Genomic DNA, 19,833 nt, shown 5'->3' with positions numbered 1-19,833 from the left:
CTGCCCCCGAGAACTCCCCGCTGGTGGAGGCACAGAATAAGCAAGTGGGAAGTCCAAGTTCAACCCAGAATGCTGTGATGTGGGCTTTGAGTGCCGTGGACATTATGAAGGAGAAGATGAGGGAGTTTATGGAGCGATGAAGTATGGATCTAGGAAAATAGCCAGTGAGCATCGGGGAATGCGCAGAGTCCCATGGAGAAAGCGTGTAAAGCAGGGGTCCTCAAACTATGGCCCGTGGGCCACATGCAGCCCGCCGAGGACATTTATCCGGCCCGCTGGGTGCCGCTGCCTGTCCTCCTTAGCAGCCAACTCGTCCCGGGCCCGCAGTGCGCATAGGAATTTGTTCATAGTTTTTTTTTTAAACTATAGTCCAGCCCTCCAACGGTCTGAGGGACAGTGAACTGGCCCCCTGTTTAAAAAGTCTGAGGACCCCTGGTGTAAAGGAACTACACGGAACAGTGTCTTTCCGTGTAGGATTTCATTGCTGGTGCAATGCAGTCAGCGATCTGTTCAGATCCAGAGCTGAAGGAAAACGGCCTTTCCTTCCTGGTAACTTGTGCCACTTTCCATCAGGTGCCTCTCCTGTCCTCCTATAATTGTGCTTATTATTCCAGTTATTGTTTCGTCTACAGTGTCTGGTTATTACTATTCCCCTTGCACGGCTTTCTCATTACTTTAATGCTATTTGTGGTGGGCTCGATGCTCTTTAATTATGATTCCTTTTATTTTACTTTTATTAGACGGTCTTTCATTGACTTACGCTGCTTCGTTGGGTGGTTGGAAAAGCCGCCTTGCCTTTCCCAAGAGATCCAGGGCCTCCGATGACTGTGCTTTGACACTGGCTGCTCAGATGGTGTATCTGGTTCTGAACGTGAGGCCCCAACCGGCAGCAGACACTCAGCGCACCAGCGCCGGGCACATTGGGTGCTGCGTGTTGAGTAGCTGTTAGAAATGACAACTCCTGCTGCTGAACAGCTGTCAGGGGAGGCCCGGAAATGGCACAACCGTGGGAACCTAAGGTCTCCTCTCGTTCTCCCTATCGGCTAGTTTTGGCTCCTGCCTCGCTTCTGTGGAGCCGTGAAAACAGAGACCAGGGATCTTGCCATTTTTCTCCTTTTAACCTGCCAATGTACCCACTACTCAGTCCTTCTTAGGGCTCCAAGTCTCAACTCCAATTATAATCACCATCAGGGTCCTCAAACTACAGCCTGCAGGCCACATGCGGCCCGCTGAGGACATTGATCCGGCCCGCCGGGTGCCGCTGCCTGTCCTGCTTAGCAGCCGACTCGTCCTGGGCCGCAGTGCGCATAGGAATTTGTTCATAGTGTTTTTTTTAAACTATAGTCTGGCCCTCCAACCGTCTGAGGGACAATGAACTGGCCCCCTGTTTAAAAAGTTTGAGGACCCCTGATCACCATCATCATTGCTGTTGAGTTCCTACTGCGTGCCAGCCACTGTACTAAGCAACGGCATACTTATCTCATTTAATCATGAATAGCCCTATTTTATGAATGGCTATAATCCCCTTTCATAGATGCGAACAGTGAAACACAGAGAGGTTCAGTAACTTGCTCAAGATCCCTCAGCTGGCCCTGGCCGCTTTGGCTCCGTGGATAGAGCCTCAGCCCGTGGACTGAAGGGTCCCGGGTTCGATTCTGGTCAAGGGCACATACCTTGGTTGCAGGCTCCCGCCCTGGTCGGGGCAACCAAACGATGTGTCTCTCTCACATCAATGTTTCTGTCTCTCTGCCTCTCCCCCTCTCTTCCACTCTTCCTAAAGATCAATGGGAAAAATATCCTCGGGTAAGGATTAACGACAACAAAAATCCCTCAGCTACTAAGTGATCTTGTTAAGATTCAAACCAGGCCTCAGGCCAGGACCCCTGATGCCAGCCCAGCCCTGAGGTTAACCTCGGAGGATGTGAGACAGAAGGAAGATGTGCTTTGCACGCAATATTTGTGTGGTCACACACTAGGATTTAGGTCGGAGCCCAAGACAAGGTTTCAGGAGTGGAAACTAGGGTTTACTAGGTAGCAAGTGCCGAGCCAGCATTTGAAAGAGGGTCTGCCTACCTTCAGAGCCTGCTATTCTGAACTCCTCTGTCCCCCCACCCTCCTCAGCCAGGCATGTCCCATCACCTCCCACATCCCGTCGTCTGCCAGCTCCTGTTTCACGGACCTCCGACATGCTCTGCCATTTATGCTCTGTCTTCACAGCCACTGCCCTGTCCACTTGGCCCCAGATGGCATTCCTCCACCTCCAGCATCCTCCCAGGCTCTCAAGACCTGTTACTTCTCTCCTCAAGCACCTTCAGATGGAGACCTGCCGCCATCCCCATGTCACGGGGCCCTTTATCGGCTGCCCCCGTGCGAGTCCAGGCCTGCAACCTCTAAAACCTGGCTGCTCACGGCGTGGCTCATGCTTCTCCCATTGCCAAACAGAAATCACTTCCCGGGCTTAAATCAGGCAGCCCTCCCCCCAGTTAAATTGCTTCTGGGGATAGAAACTTTTTTTTCCTTTTTAAACTACTAGGTACGTCAGAGCAGCCTTAGAAAGCAGTGACTCGCCCAGGCACACACATCCTCGACCTGATGCACACAGAGTTGGGTGCCTTAGAAAAACCTTCGTATGGGAAGGAAAGGGGTCCTTAGAGAGGAGGCCAGCTGGACGGTTGATGGGAAAGAGGGTTGCTCCACCCTGTCCTGTCTCTTTAAATGGGATGAGTTGAGCAATTTCCCCCTAATAACAACACTGATAGCAAAATCTTGTCTATAGACTCTTATCTCTAGATTCCTTACTGTGAGCCAGGCACAGTGTGCAGTGCTATACAGACATTTCTTCATTTCATCCTCAGAAAAACACTGTGGGGTGGGTGTCCCAGGATTCTCATCCCCTTTGACAGATTGAAAATCAAGGCTGAGCATAAAGTGTCTGTCATCACACAGCTGGGGGGAAGCGAAGGGGCCCCTGGCGGGTGGCTCAGCTGGTTGGATCATCTTCCTGTACACCAAAAGGTTGTGGGTAGATCCCCATCGATGTTTCCCTCTCACATAGATGTTTCTCTCTCTCTTCCTTTCTCTCTAAAATCAATAAACATATCCTCAGGTGAGGAGTAAAAAATAAAAAATAGTAATAAAATAAAATAAGAAATTTGGGCAGCCTGACAGCAGTGAATAAACAGACACTCCATGTATTCCAGAAACTTCCACTCGTGTGGACACCAATAATTTGCAAACTCATCTCAATGCTTGAATCACAGTGAGAATGAAAAGCTACTTCAGCCTGGACTGGAACTGCAGAAAAAGCTTACTGTATACTCTGAAGAATTTTAATATTCATTATGTAATTAATGCGGTTCAGTCACTCACACACACACACACACACACACACACACACACACACAAGGAAAAACACCTTAAGACTTTTTTAAAAACCGCTTAAGCACTTATCGATTAAGAACTTTTATAACTCTCGAAATGGAGGCGTCCCCATATCTCTACAGGTATTTTAAATGAATTGAATTAATCATAGGCTTAAAAGTCTCTTGCGATCTTCGTTAACTTCCCTGGGTTTAATTAAAACATCTGTGCACTTTTAATTTATCGATTCATCCAACTCATATGTCATGTTTTTAACACACCCCAGCATGCTCTGCATCATTTTTAACCCGATTTCCACTTAACTAAAGCAATTAAACTCACCCCGGATTAATTAAAGCGTCTATACTTTCACGCTTAAGTCAGCATGTGCTTCTTTCCCCACGTGGCCCCTGACTGTCATACATCTGACACACCTGATGAGGTTTTTGTCCTTCTAGAAATTCTTCCCTGAATCACTTTCCCGCTTATTAATGTGCCATTTGACACAACGGGAGCGAGGAAGCCGGCGCACCTGCGCTCTGCCCCTGTCTGTCAGAGGCGCCCTTTGCTTTCCTCTCTTCACGGGGTCCTGCTGGATCTTGCCCCCGCTGAGACCAGCTAGAGATGGGGGAGACGCTCGAGTGTCCGAGTGTCGGAGTGGGGGGGCATTCGGGTCGGAGGTGCCCATCGTGATCAGAATGGCTGGTGATCTTGGCATTTGTATTTGCATCATCATTCCTTAGTTCTGCTTTCTAACTTCTTCCCTCTTCCTACACAAGAAGTCTTTTACTGCTGTGCCCATTGAATAGGGAGGGAAAACCGAGGCACTGAGGTCAACAGGCTTCTCTCTGGGGTGCACTGAGCCAGGGAGCTATCCAGATGGTGGCAAACGGTGCCCCCACCAGCTGTGTTTCACAGAGCAATTCCCTCAGTCATGACAGCACTGGGCTTATCCATCTTTCAGCTGATTCCTTTTTTTTCCAATCTGATAAGCCAAGGGTTCTCTCTCATTATTATTTTTATCTATACTTAATTCCTAATGAAACTGCGTGTCTTTTCATACTTTCATTGGCTGGTTATGTTTATGTTTCTATGTCCTCTACCCAGGTTTTCATTCCTCTGCCTTTTTATTGATCAGAAAACACTCTTGGGTGTTTCAGATATCAAACTTTATTCTGTAAAATGTGTTAAAATGTATTTCTTCCCGGTGTCGTTCATCTCTTAATTTTGGTTCTACGCCATACAGAAGATCTAAAATTCATGTAATCAGCTCTGATATTTCTTCTCTTCCTTCTTAGTTTCTAGAACAGCCTTGGGCAAACTACGGCCTGCGGGCCAGATCCGGCTGTTCTATCCGGTTCTCTTGCTCGCCCCTCCGCTCCTTTACTTTGAATTTATATTAGTTCACACAAACACTCCATCCATGCTTTTGTTCCGGCCCTCTGGTCCAGTTTAAGAACCCATTGTGGCCCTCGAGTCAAAAAGTTTGCCCACCCCTGTTCTAGAATGTATGTCTTCCTTACATATCCCCCTTCCCAAGAAAATAAAATTAGCTTTAATGTTTTTTCTAATCGCTTTGTGGGGGTTTTTCTAATTACATCTTTAATGTATATGGAATTAATTTTGAGTGTAGCATACAGCAGAGGTCAACTTGATTGTCTACCAAATGGGTTGCCGATAGCAGGAGCCTAGCAAGAAGTGAGACTCGCTTTACTAACACTGTCTTGCTCAGCACCCAGTGAGGTCCAGTCGGGAAAGACAGCAGGACACCAGTTTTGGCTTCAACGACACTGAACTCCGTTTGCATCACCTCCATGACCCAAACATTACATCCTCAATTGCTTCCGGGGAATCAAGGCATCTTCATTTCTCCTCATTTTTCCCTCGAGCCTAACCCAGCTACTAACACCTATTAGGTTATTCATTAATAATTATTCACTAACTGGGATGCAAGACAACCAATTGTTAGTGCTATTTTGACAATTTACCTGGTGTACTAGGTTCAAATATTTTCAAGTCTCTTTTCCAAATGCGTTTTCAATCAGATTTCAAGCCATTTTTAAAAGAGACATTATTTGAAATTCCTTCTGCCTGTATGATTAAGCCTCGTCAACCATTGCTACTTTCTTTCAGATATTCTCTCTGCTGCAACTCCAAGTAGATAGGACTTGCCTTACTTAAAACAGCAGACAACAAGTGGCTTGTCCTGTTACTTCCCACCAAGTAAATAACACTGATAACTCATCTCGTCCCTTACAGGGAACTTGGGTGGCAGGAAAGTAATCTCTAGCTTGATCATTAAAATGAGCTTTCCACCATTTAGGTGGATCTAAATTGTGTCATTTTTTTTGTCATCGGCCTGTTAGCTTGTCAGTCATTAGTGACAACGGTAATTTATTTGTCTTCTACTGGAGCCTTAGAGCTTCCATTTACCAGATTTAGTGAAACAGGAATAGTCACTTTGTACAAACATTTTAATTAATTTTAAGTAGAAGCTCGAATGCACAGTGTTCTGCTCCTGAAAGCCTTTAGGAAGAGAAGAGAGGGGTGGGGGACATAAAACACTCTGCACGTGATTCCGGAACCACCTACTGCCACAGCCAGGGAGGACTGGGGGAGGAACCGATGAGAGCTCTCTGATGCTCTTCTGTGGTGGTGGGTGTGGAGGTGTATGTGTGTGTTTGTTTGTGTGTGCACGCACATTTGAGAACGACGACATTTTTCATATTATTAACCCTTGAATTCCGTTTGGAAATACAGGTTGAAATTCATGAGAAAACATCCGTTCATGGCAAACCAGGTGACAGCTACTGTTTTGAGTCCTTGAGCACATGATCTCTCTTAACACTTCATCAACTCTGAGAGTTGATATTTTGCAGGGGACAGTGGGTCTCAGAGAAGTGCAGTAATCTTGCCAAAATCCCACAGTAAGTGATGGGCTAGGTCTTGTACCCAGTTCTTCTTAGCACCCAAACCCTTGCTCTTGCCACTTCTATTCCCTATTATTGTTGGGCAAGGTGTAATGTCAGAATTGTCGGTCCTATAACCTGATATTTAAAAAATCATATGGATTTCATGATAGTAAAAGTATGAGAAGAGTTATTAATATGGGAGGTCTCCATTTCACATCCAGCCTTTGAAAAGAGGTCTAGGCTGAGCCTTCTATACTGGAATGCTCTGGGTTGAGTTATGTCTGAGAATGAATGTTACCCAAGGAAAGGTCCTCTCTATGCAGGTCAGCTGAGCGACCACTGGGGGGCGCTCATCTGGCATTTGCACTCTCTGCCCTGATGGCAATGGATTACTAGAGAGCTTCACCCCTCTTTAACCGGCCTTCTGCTTTTTAACGTGACATCAGCCGAGCCACTGAGTGCCCCACTTTCCAGAGAACATCACAGTGTTTTGCATTTTTTACCACACTCCCGGTGAGCATGCTGCAAACATATTGAAGGAAGGCTGCGTTTAGACTGGGAGAACTCTCTGACCTGCCTATTCTCCTTTTTTTTTTTTTCCCCTGAGTAATTTAAATAGGTCACCTTTTAAATTTGATTTCCTAGGCACCTGATTTTAAATAAAACCCATTCTTACCTTCTAGACAATCCTAGTTTTTTTCACCACTTAGAGTGTATGCAGAAGAGAAACCATTTCAATATGAATAAAGAAAATAATCCTAACTGTCTTTTATCAAGGAATAAAGACAATAATTATTTGCTCCTTATTTTCGATCCTCTCCCACCTCTCGATGGAATATACCCTTGGTCACATGTCAGCTGTTCAGATGTTTTTGTTTTAGGTCAGTTCCCCAGAAAAAGGGAAGGGGTTCGCCGCAGACATTGGTCTGTCCACATCTTTCATTTATGGCTATGCGGTGCTTGCCCACAACCTTCCCACATGGGCATCCCTGATTAGCAGAACATAGGAGAAAGATTTCCTTAATCAAACCAACATTGATGAGAGCAGCACCAGGAGGAAATCAGCCAGGATAAACCAGGTCCTGTCTTCCAGCAGTTTACAATGTCTTTGAGAAATCAGACACTCACAGAGGAAAGCTAATTACTATAAAACACTAAACAGGAACATGACAGTAAGAGGGGGTTGATGGGGCGGGCGGGCGGGCCGTTGACTAGGGAGTGATCTGATTAGATGTACAATCGCTTCGTGGGGTGGGGAGACCATTCAGCACATGTTGAATTCTTGGGCCCTTTGCATTGCAAATCTCAGGGAAACCAGGATGTAGTAGGACATCTCTGTTGGTCATTTCTGAAGGTCTCTGAATGCCAGGGCCATAGCCCAGAGCCGTGCCCCCATTGTAGGCTCACAGAGAAGCCAGGTTGGAAATTTAGATTCTTTATAAACCGATCGGAGGTGAGAAGTTCAAAGCCTGAAGGTGACCGCTGCAATCCCACTCCCCATCTCTAAAAGGGCAGGACGGGAACAGCTGAGGCCAGATGGGTGAACACTGTTGGCAATCTCCTATCAGACAGTCGCCGCTGGCTTTCCACCTTCTTTCCATCAACAGATGCAAGAGGGTCCCGGCTGAGACAGGAACTGCTCACGACATCACGGCTCCAGCCTGCCCTCCCCTTCCTGGTTTCTGTAATAGGCCAGGCACACTCATCCTTATACTTGATTACACTCCACCCACTTGGAGCTAGCTGCAATTATTTCTTTGTGGTCTAGACAAGGAAACCGAGGCGTAGAGAGATGGTGGCACACCTGTGGTCCATCCCCCTTCCTTTCTAGGGAACATAAACATATCAGGAATAGGAATCAACTAATCTGGGGGAGAAGGAATCTGCAAAGTGGATTATCAACCCAAAAACCAACAACAGCAGCACGAGAGTCCATACAGCTTAGCGAGGGGCACAGCTTCAAGTCCCGCTTCCAACCCGCTCAGTGGCTTCGGCCACCTAACTCTGAGCCTCACCTGTCAAACAGGACCATGAATCTAGCTTCTGCCTTGTAGAGGGATTATGATGACAATGATGATGTTAAAAGTAATTGCACATAAAGCGTTCTGTGCCCAGCCTGGCACATACTAAGCATTGAACTGACAGTGACTGCTGCTATCAGTAGCATATTTGTGGTGGTGGTGCTGGTGGTGGTGATGGTTATTGATCATTTGAAGCTGCCTCTGCACCTCCCCGGCCAGCATCCTGGCCTGGATCATAGCAAGCTCAGCTGAAACACCAGGCAGGCTCCGCTTCCTGAGACCAACCGGGCCCTTCAGGCGCTGGCCCCCATGACCTGGTGCTCTGTCTCTGGTTTTGCAGCCGCCTGCCCTGTGCTGTGCAGCGGGAACGGACAGTACTCCAAAGGGACGTGCCAGTGCTACAGCGGCTGGAAGGGCGCCGAGTGCGATGTGCCCATGAATCAGTGCATCGACCCCTCCTGCGGGGGCCACGGCTCCTGCATTGATGGGACCTGTGTCTGCTCTGCTGGCTACAAAGGGGAGCACTGTGAGGAAGGTGAGCTCCGTGGGGTGGGCCGGGCAGAGCTGGTGGGGGACAGGTGAGAGGGGTGGGCCGGGCAGGGCCAGTGGGGGACAGGTGAGAGGGGTGGGCCAGGCAGGGCCAGTGGGGGACAGGTGAGAGGGGTGGGCCGGGCAGGGCCAGTGGGGGACAGGTGAGAGGGGTGGGCCGGGCAGGGCCAGTGGGGGACAGGTGAGAGGGGTGGGCCGGGCAGGGCCAGTGGGGGACAGGTGAGAGGGGTGGGCCAGGCAGGGCCAGTGGGGGACAGGTGGGAGGCGGGTGTGCAGGCCCCGGACCTTGGCTCACCAACCCAGTCCCAGGCTCCACACTCTGCAAAGGCAACTTCAACATTTTGCACAGAAAACGTCAAACTCTTTGGCTTTGATGGACTTCTTTATTTTTAAGAATTTGAAGTTTGCCCTAGCCGGTTTAACTCAGTGAATAGAGCGTTGACTCTGCAGACAGAAGGATCCTGGGTTCCATTCCAGTCAAGGGCACGTACCTCAGTTGCAGGCTCCTCCCTGCCCCGGGCCCAGAGCACATGCAGGAGGCAACCAATCTGTATTTGATATTTCTCTGTTTTTCCCTCTCTCTTGCACTCTCTCTAAAAATCAATGGAAAACTTGAAGCTTTATTTTCCAATCACATTTACATTCAGTATTACTTTGTATTCATTTCAGGTGTGCAGCAGTTAGATGGACTTTTAAGTAGTAGAAGACAGAAGGCTTGTGGAATGGTTTTGGAAGGAATGTGTGGTTTTTCTTCATGTTAATTCGCTCCTTTTCGCCTTCTCGCCTTTTTCCCCTCTTTAAATTGCCTGTGTCTTTCTGTCTTCTCTTTCCCACTGTCTTTCCTCCTCCCCTTCCTGCTTCTTTTCTTCCTTCCCCTATCTTCCTCCCTCTTTTCTTTTGCTTTATTTAAAGAGCTCTGCATTGGGACTTCCTAAACCTATCCGGAAAAGAAGAGACAGAATCCTTAGTCCCCACTCCCAATCTTCCAGTCTTCCCCAAAGCTGTTTGTTTTTACTGTTCCTGGTAACCTAAGACCCATATACTAGTGTATGTCTGTGCAAATACCTCTGAAAAACGAATACCACTAGAAAGCAGTCAGGCCTGAAAGACCATGGGTGTCCCTGTGACTTAGAATCACCCTGTAGGGGAAGTTGTCCGGGTTCCCTACCATGGCAGGGACAATGGTGGGTGTGCGGCGGGAGGGCTGGCAGTTACTGACCAAGAGCTCACTGGGGCACACGGAGAAGTGGCCTCTAACACTGTGGGTAAACATGGGGGGGTGTCATAAACGGACTCCAGTCTTACATAACTTGAACAGAGACCAGGAGAAAGAGCCCCTCTCTGACTAGTCCTGGGGACTCTGCTTAGTTCTTTCAGAAGAGTTAGTTCGTGCCAAGGTGTTGGGAGCCCCTGTGGTACCTGTAAGGCAAGGGAACTCAGCCCAGCTGCCTCCAGCCCCCCTGCTCTGTGTGTGCCCTTCCAGAACGTGGTCTCTCTGGTTGTCTATCTATTGCTTCTCCCATAGAGAGAAGCAAGCGCCTTTGCCAGGGAGGTAAAACCCTAGGTCCTCTCCGCCCCTCACCTCCTCCCCTACCTTTGAATCGGTTTAGTGGCTGTCTTCTAGCTGAGCACACATTCTCTAAGTCCATCTCCCAGTGAAACATCCCCGCACATCTCAAACCACCATTTTTTCTCCCACATTCCCTGTGAAAACGGAATTGTCAGCTCACCCAACAACTAAGGGGGCAAGTGAAGCCCCCAGCCTACTCCATGGGAAACAGCTAAAGATGTCCGGGGGACCACCCAGGATGTCCCCACAGAAAAGATCCAGCTGGACACCCTATGCCCGTGTTCTCTCTCAGCTGCTGACTGCCAAGGTGGTAAGGAGGGACCTCAGGTGCTATGAAGTTCTCAGATGCAAGTGCATCCGTGTCCCATCCCATTAACTTATGGATCTCCAGGCTTCTATACAAACTAACCAACCATTACAGCCCTCACCACAAAGTAATGACCGCGGCTTAGCCTTAGAGACACACACAGACGCTCCCTCTGTGAAATCTCCCATTTCACCGTTTTTAGATCTCTGGCTACAGAGAGTCAGCTTCCATGACATTCTTCTTCTAAGATTGTTTTAATATATCCGTGGTAATGCCCTTAATGGGGCCCAGAAGTCTGACCCCCAGATCTTCACTTGTTCAACTCGACAGATACTTTTTCCCTCTGTTATAAAAGGTAGCCTCCCTCTGTCTGCAGCATCAAACCAAATTGGGAGTAGGGATGGAGGAAGTACTGATCTAATGACCCTGCTGGAGAGGTCAAAGTTCTTAGAGATAAATGGACCGCAGGAGGCAAAGCTGCACTCACTGAAAAGAGGGGAGAGGCCAATAATGTGACCAGAAGGTTAAAGCCACCTTTTGCATACATCATTTGGAGAGGAGAGTGCTAGAGCTATGACATTGCCCACCTTAGAATTTTTTCCCTCCAGTAAAGATTGTGCATATCCAAGTGGAATTTCAAGTGATTCCTCAACTTCCCCGCTCTCCCGACCAGTCTTACTTAAATGTCCGGAATGAATTAACCATCCAACAAAACAAGGAAACCACTCGGATCATTACAAAGGGATGAAATCTCATCTATTGATTTCTCCTCCCCAAAAGGAATGAACCGAGTGATTCATATGCTGTTTTCAAAATGGGAAATGGAATCAGAAAGTCTGGATCAGCACTTTTTTTCTTCCATTTAGCTTTTTTATTTCTGATATTCATCATAGTCATAACGTTCAAACTATTTACCTGAAATGGCCGTGGCAATGAAATCAATAGTTGCCATCCTCCATTTTTGCTGCATAAACATTGTTTTACTATTAACACATTTGCCCAAGAAAATGAAAGGACGGATTCGTGAGGTTTCATGCGATGATGTCTGGGGGAGTGGAAAGGTGATGAGTGAGGAATTGACATGTTAGTTTATGTCAGCCATGTTTTCATGTCAGTTTCACGGTTGAGTCATTTTTCAATGACATTTAACTTCATAAATGTAATTCATGGTTCTTCGGGGGTTTATAGTACTTATTGTTTGTGAAACTCCTTGACCTCCTTTTTTATCCTCGGGGATGGAACTTGCATTCACAACCCTTTTTCGTCAAACCTACAGAGGGCTCAAGACTAAATGAGTTCTAATGATCTCAGCTGCCGGGGGGCTGGTGGTGGAAGGCACATGGTACTTAGCTGGTAAAGGCCACTGTCCCCCTTTTAAGTATAACACTGTTTCTATTTATAAAGCTTCGTAACATGCCATCGTCCCTCCCGCCTGCTAAAGACTCTGAGGACGTGGCCATAAGACCCTCTTCTGAAATTGGAACCAAATTTAAAATTCATAGTGAAACTGCCCCTCTTAAAATCCACACTTAGTTATTCCATCAGCTGCTATAATTATATAGCACAATGGGGCATATTTACTGGTATCCTGACCAGAGAAAGGGTTAGCTCATATTTCTAGATGTAATAAATGGTTCTTTTTATGATATACCAGTCCTGGCTAATAAATCTCAGTGGATTTTCTTCCTTCCTTCATACCATAATTCAGGATAAAGAAGAGTGAGCTCATTTATCTGGAAGAAAAAAAAATGTCATTTTATTTATTTTTTTGTATATTACTTTTGATTTCATCCTTTTGAGAAAAAGATTGGGATATAGTTTTTTAGTTTTTTGAAAGCTCCTTGCTCTTGGCACCTCCCCAAACGTTTTAAGTGGGTAATTATAAATGAAGGATAATTTTGGAGGCACATAACACATGCGGTGTTTTTGTGTACATTTCCATTTTGCTATGTTAGAAATGGGGTCAGAATAAAAACTAGAACTCAGGGATTTTCTTTTACTAGAAGAGTATGGGAAACATGGATCCTGAATGAATTAGTTTATATTTTGCAGATCCCAAATTGCAGAGCATTCTTCCTCAAAGCAAGAAGTCATTAACACCATTTTTCTTATCAGTCTTTCACACTGGAAATTTGTCCCATTAACAACAAATGCCTATAGCAACATCTGTCATTCATTCTTACATGTAGCAATTGTGTATTGAACACCTACTATATTCCCTTAACACGTGCTAGACAGAGACAACAAAGGCATTGCACAACCTCTTTGTAAATGTCTTCTGTGTAGTCAAACGTTTCATTCATTTACATACAGATGTGCACCACCATCCTGAATGGAGCAGATTCGAAGGTATCAGAAAGGGTTCATTTCACCAGGAGTTATAATCCCCAAGACAATGAATTCAACATTAAAGTGATTATAACCAGAGCAAGTAACATCATCAGAACAGCTTCAACTAATAGTAAATCATTCAAATTCACCTGTCTGAGAGTGTATACCTGATTTTTTAAAAAAAATAAATAAATAACAAAACAATGGTAGCTTCTGTTTCCCCATGGCTCAAATAGTTGCATACTGATGTCCATAAATAATATCTTCCTGAAAATATCCTAATGGAATCCCGAGAAACACCTCTTAACACTGAAAATGCTTGTTTTTGCCTCAAGGGAGGGGTGCTCTTTGGAAACTTTATAGAATTTTGCGATTTCTAACAAATCCAAGTTCCTCAAGTCTGATGTCCACGTGGCATGGATAAGCTGAATCATGTCATATTTAGAGCTAATGTACACCATTTTAAAACGCATCATTATAGTGTTTGCCATAAGAAAGAAAAAAGACACTGTCCTACAAAAAGCTGGGACCTCAAGAGGTTGCTCTCTCAGTGTCATGGTGAACTATTTCCAGGCCAAGAATCTTTCATGTTTTAATCCTGGCTTTGGGCAAGGAGAGAAAATGAAAATCTTCTCTGAGAATCTGAAGACAAGATGGCATGCATACACTGGAGGGAAGGAATTACACGATCCGTATGGTCCAAGTCACTTCAAGAGGAAATTGGAAGAGGTCTCAAGCTAGCTGTGCCCCCCAGGTGATGGCAGAAGCGAATGCTTTCAACTAGGCCAACAGGCCTGATTTCCAAGCTGTTAAAAATGGGGGAAATATATGTCTTGGTCAACTAAGGCAATGAGACCCCCCTATTTTTCTGATCTACAAAGTAACATAGGGCTCCCTGTGAGACCATCCACCATTTGCCATTCAAACTCCACGTGGTGCAGAGCTCTTTTCCAAATTCCTAGGAATACCTGAGGGAGCTGGTCTTCTTCTAAGTTGACCGGGCTGGATGTCTGAAGTTTGGGATCGCATTCTCGTGCACAAAGTCCATCCTCAAGAATTGCCTTTGCAGCTCATTCCTCTTCTCACTTTGAGTTGATTTCAGAATAATAATCTTCAGCTTACCCACTGGATAGATATCCACTCTCATTATTGAGATGGCCAAACAATCAGAGCATGAAATTGGCAAGAACAACAGAATCTAACCATTAAGGAGTTCGATTGGCTGTCTAGTGGAAGGTCAGTGCCACAGCTGAGATTCACCCCTCCAGTCCACTCACAATTCTCTGTGGGGAGGTTACCCCCATTGGATTATTTCCACACCCGACCTCAATTCTTCCATCCTGCACGTCTACTAACTCCTTCAATAGGTGTGTGCTCAGAAAATGAAAACTCACTTTAGGATCAGCCTAAGTGACACAGTTTAGAAAGTTAGTCATTTATGAATTGTATTGACTTCCTTTTTAGTCTTTTGTTACCTTCTGAAGTCAAGTATGAGTGAAGCCAGAATGAGCCTCTCTACTTTTCTCTCCAGTAATGAGGGGTAATTGGGTTTGGCCATACCACACACACAGGCATTACAATATTCATGTTCCACGCTTAGAAGCTCTCTCTGAGAGGTTCCACTAAGGCACCAATGTTTATAAATGCAGGGTTCTCAAGGTTGATGGCACGCCTCTATATCTGATTCCTCCTAATTCTGCTTGAGAAAGTCCCTTTTTTCTCTCACATTCTCTTTAAGTTTGAGATTTGGTGTTTTGACAAATAACAAGTCTTGAATTCTTGAAGGGACCACGTCAGTATTACCTTGCTGTTCCATTTGCTTGCAAGGGGATAGGAACTGGTGAGCCACTGGTGCATTCAGCTAGTATCTGGTGTCCCATGGCCCATCCCCCATGAGTGATGATATTTTCCTCTTCGTCTTTTCCAGTTGACTGCTTGGATCCCACCTGCTCCAGCCATGGGGTCTGTGTGAATGGAGAATGCCTTTGCAGCCCTGGCTGGGGTGGTCTAAACTGTGAGCTGGCGAGGGTCCAGTGCCCAGACCAGTGCAGCGGGCACGGCACCTACCTCCCCGACACGGGCCTCTGCAGCTGCGATCCCAACTGGATGGGTCCCGACTGCTCCGTTGGTAAGCCGTGAGGTTTTCTGCTCACTTTCCCCAACAGGCATGCCCTGTGTCCTCCCGTGAGCCCAAATGCATGGGCACCTACTCCTCATGCTCAGCTGGGGACATAGGGCCTGTGGTCCCTGGACTTTGGTCTCTTAACTCCCTTCTCCTCCGTCATGAAGTCAGTGATCCTTGAGAAATGAAAAAAGCCACTGCAGAGATTCTCGTACCTCGTTGGTCCATCCCTGCAAAAGGATGAGGGGCCCGGAGGGATGCTTCTGTTTGCATTATGTACTTCCTTCTGTGTGCTCCCTAAAGGTACCAGAAAGCCACACAGAACAATTCAGTCCCAGGCAAGCTGAGTGGAACATCCTATGAAACAGAAAAGAGGCTCCCTCAGGTGCAGCGAGAACCTGCTGTAAAACGCTGCAGTACTCCTGCGGCAGGCAAATACTGAAGTTGCGCTGTACACTTTATTTTCCTAAAATTAAGAGTGTGTGTCTTACCTCCCAAGTGACCTTACAATGGAATGGTTCAACAGTTCAAGCCAGCCCTAGCCTGCCTGGAAAGGGTTCCCCTCACACTGACAAGTGCCCATCCAAGCAAGTGATCATGGCCCTGCCCCCTTCCTCCGGTAGCGAGACAGCTGTCAGATTGCTAGGCAATCAGGAAGGGAATCTGTGCGGAGCTTTGCCGACCGTGGGAAAGAAATGAATATTTCATTGCCAGCAGCAAAAGAGAAGAGTCCGTTAAAATGGGCTGTTTTGGAAGCCGCCTGAGTCTGGCTTCAGCTCCGATGCTGGTGGTCTGGGCCGAACCCTGCAAAGGATGAGGGAAGGGGAGCCCCGGCAGCAAGGCCCGGCGGCAAGGCCCACTGTGCTGATGACACGCTGTGTGACCCTCCCCCCGTGGTCTGATTTCCCCTCCTGGGCCCCACGAGCCACGCCCCCCTCCGTAGTCTGTCCTGAGGATGAATGTCCGGCACGTGCTTGTCCTCGCGTGAGAGGTCTGGAACGCCAGAGAATGCGTATCTGTCTGTCTGTCTCCTCCCCAAGCACAAAAGACTTTGAGCTCCTTTGAGAAAGAGGCTGTGTAAATGCAGCACAGCTCCAGGGTCGCCGTTGCTACAAGGTGCAGGAATGACGTCACCATGTGGTCCCCAATGGGCCTTTGGTCAGTTCAGGCTCTCAAGGGGGACAGTGACCCAGCCGGCTAAGGAGTCAGGATTCCCAGGTCTCTTCTCAGGGCGGCACCTCCCAGGTAACTCCGCCAGACTGGATGGCCACGCCGGCTGTCCCACGGTGGCCTCGGCATCAAGCCCACCTGGAGGACCTGTTAGAACAGATTCCCGAGCCCCACTCCCCGTTTCTCATTCAGCGGGTCCAACGTGAGGCACAGGTGCCCAGGGGGCCGTGCTGCTGCTGGGCCAGAGAACCGCTGCTCTGGAGGATCCGTAACAATGCACTCATCCCCCACTCCCAAGGTGACAGAGTGCTGGGCCGCGGGGCCTGCGCCAGGGCCCCGGGCCAGGTGCGTGGTCTGGCCTCCTGCGGAGGGTGTCGCCAGGGTGGTGTTGAGCTGTAATCATTGTTTTTCTTCCAGAAGTGTGCTCAGTAGACTGTGGCACTCACGGCGTCTGCATCGGGGGAGCCTGCCGCTGTGAAGAGGGCTGGACAGGCGCCGCTTGTGACCAACGCGTGTGCCACCCCCGCTGCATTGAGCACGGGACCTGTAAAGATGGCAAATGTGAATGCCGAGAGGGCTGGAATGGTGAACACTGCACCATTGGTAGGCAAACGGCAGGCACCGAAACAGGCACATATTGCTTTATTTTCATAAATCGTAGATCGATAGTGATGGTCGTGCATTGCAACCGGCTGTTCCTTCAGGGACACAAGTGCTCTCCAACCTTCTCGCTGCCTCTCCAAATCCCCACAGGGGTGGCGAAGGGAAAAGCAAGGTTCCCTATCGGAAAAGGCTTTCCCTGCTTTCCAGAATTTGAGATTGGGAGTAAAGGGTCAGAATTAGAAGATCCATCCAAATTACTGACCTTGGGGAGGGGAAATGCACATGCATGGGAAATTGTTATAGCCTGGAGATTTAAGCTCCCCAATGTCTGTGGTCTGCATATCACCCTTTTTTCGATGTTCGCCTAGCTAGCTGGGTCCCTGGATCCCTGCTTGTTGGCAACAATTGAACTCATTTATTTTAGACAGGGTTGGATGCAGGCAGGCTCCCAGGTTTCCTGGGTAGCCAAGGACCACTGTAATAGGTTTGAGCATCCTCTTGATGTCCCTAGACAAGGCTTCCTCCTGGGCCCATCACCACCACCACCACTGAATGTCTCCTCTGGTCCCATTTCATTCTCACTCAGCCCCCTCTCTGTATACACTTCCAACTGAGAGGGTTTTAAAGATCATTTCCTTTGTTGAGAAGTAATAGTTCTCAAGGTTTTTTTGGGGGGAGGGGCCGGTTTTGTTTGGTTTTTGTTATTCTTATAGTTTGAGTGGGAAAATCCTTGATTGACTGTACCCAATGTCCCTTTAATTGAAGAGAAGGAAGCCAAAGCTCTGGTTTTCCATCTCTCAGACAGTTGAGCTCCCCTACATTTTACCTCCAGTTTTCAGCTTTGCTGTTTTATCAAGTCAGGTCCGGGGTTCACTTCATGCCAAGCTGGCTAATTCACTCGCTTGCATGAAAACGCTCAGAGATGTCTCCAGCCAAACTCCTGCCTTACCCCCTTGGGTTCTAGCTGTCACGTTGGGGGCCCTCTTCTCTGTCCCACCCCAAAACCCTAGTCATAGGTTGTCCACCTGGCGTGAGAGACGGGGGTGAGGAGCTTGTCCAGGGCTGACTCATGAGGCCAGACTCAGTTTTCCATGCTGTGCATTTGGGTGCTCAGGCAGAGGTAATGTGCACTCTGCATTAGACTTCCCTGTTCCGTCTAATTGGACATCAAAGGGCAGCGCGCCGATCCGGCCACAGCCGTAGCACTGGGACCCTGCCGGGACAGCCTGTTGGCAGTGAATTGTTTTTGCAATCTCTCAATGATGCTTCAGACCCTGCTCCCCCTGTGGCCACTTTCATCTTCAGCTCCCTGCAGAGTCGGGGGGGAGAATTCAGAAGACTTGCAGGGGCACTTTGAGATTCTAACTAATAGCTTCCACTGTCAGGGACGTTCCCCGTGATATATTTTTGCATGCCCGCTGTGATTTAAATACTTCCCAGTTCTCCATACCTCTATTGCCCCTGGTCTTACCCCCAAAAGAGCTCTTGCCCTCCTCCCCCCAGTAATCTTTAGGTAGAAATCTACTTTCTCTCCATCTACACAACCCAACTTCCCCTCCCCATGGCTCTCCCCTTCCCACATCTGCCGAGGATTTAGTGCCCCACAGGGATGCCTGCTGGCTCTCTGCTCCCTCCTGCCCTCTCTACTCTGGGAATAGCTCACAGGAGGGCAGCCCAGATGGATCAGAGCAAACCACGGCCGGCAGGCCTGCTGCCTGTTGTTCTATGTTTTTTGAGCTAAAAATAGTTTTTACATTTATTATTAAGCACTGAAAACATGTTTAATATCTTCTTGCACTTGACAATTACATGAAATTCAAATTTCAGTGTCCGTAAACAAATGTTATTAGTAGACAGCCACACCCACTCATGGATGTACTGTCAGTTTCCACATTTGTCGCTGCGTTGAATGATTGGGACAGAGGCCTCCTGGTCCACAAAGCCATTTGTTATCTGGTCCTTTGCGGGGGGGGGGGGGGGGGAGGGGGGAAGCCAATCCTGAATTAGAGAGTCACACAATTCTTGATGGAGAGAGGAGAAAGAGAGGTGGGTCAGTGTTTGCATGAGGAGAAGGACCCCTGTTGTGGCTTGAAGGACATCAGGGGCCGAGAGAAAGGGAGAAGGTGCCAGTATGAGCACGTGGAGTGGAGAGAAAACTCGAGTTGAAGTAAAGTGTCTCTGGGGCCTTTGGAAATGAGATGGGAAGATGACTCAGTAGAAAATGGTGAGGACATAGCCAGCAGAGAACACAGGCGATGTCTCATTCTAGCTAGCCCTCTGGGTGGGATGAATTGGAAAAAGGTGTTTCTGCTACTTGAAATGTTTGGTTCAAGATTCACATCTCCGTGCGCTAAGATACTTGAGTTCTTGAGAGACATAGAGAAAATGCAAATTTATATGCCACGTCAAGCTCCCAAAATGAAGAGAGCGGTGATCTGGGCAAGCCTCTTGTTCCGAACAGTGATCTCTTGTGACTTTATGAGTTACTTACAGCTGTGTAACTTTCAAAGATCTTTATCACCCAGTCTTTTCTTGTGAGAAATTAGAGCTCTCTGGTTTCATTTGTAGGATAGATGCTGTCTCCTCATAGTTGTGTTCCCTGGGGTTTGCTCAAAAAAAAAAAAAAAAGGCCAGACATACCTTGGTTGCTGAGACTTGCTATTCAGAATCTAGAGATGTTCTTACGTGCATAATTGCTTCCTTTGCTTGTCCACCTCTGGCCCCAGAGCTGTTGCGTGGAGTTTTCATCTTTTATTTTGAGCAGACACTCCTGTCCATTCATTTTAAGTAAATGCCACAATTTACAAACACAGAGAAAGGAAAGAGGGCTCCTTGGTCCACTCCAAGTAGAACCTCAAATGCTGTATTTTGAAAATAGAAATAGATAA

The 19,833-nt window shown here is 47.5% G+C and overlaps 1 protein-coding gene across 6 annotated transcripts in view; it reads left to right on the top strand.

Moving 5' to 3' along the window:
* Nucleotides 1-19,833, top strand: part of TENM2 (teneurin transmembrane protein 2) — a 1,211,371-nt gene that overhangs the window by 1,059,690 nt on the left and 131,848 nt on the right. For 4 of the 6 annotated variants that reach the window (XM_080675627.1, XM_080675626.1, XM_080675630.1 and 1 more), the window contains 3 exons: nucleotides 8,634-8,828; nucleotides 14,978-15,178; nucleotides 16,760-16,972. In XM_080675627.1, the coding sequence (XP_080531753.1) occupies nucleotides 8,634-8,828; nucleotides 14,978-15,178; nucleotides 16,760-16,972 (609 nt within the window). The remainder of the gene's footprint in view (nucleotides 1-8,633; nucleotides 8,829-14,977; nucleotides 15,179-16,759; nucleotides 16,973-19,833) is intronic. The other 2 variants (XM_080675628.1, XM_080675631.1) reach the window with 1 other exon arrangement.

This window comes from Plecotus auritus, assembly GCF_963455305.1.
Source record: "Plecotus auritus genome assembly, chromosome: 6".
NCBI lineage: Eukaryota > Metazoa > Chordata > Mammalia > Chiroptera > Vespertilionidae > Plecotus > Plecotus auritus.
Note: the sequence above shows the minus strand (reverse complement) of the source record. Positions and strands in the feature narration are given on the sequence as shown.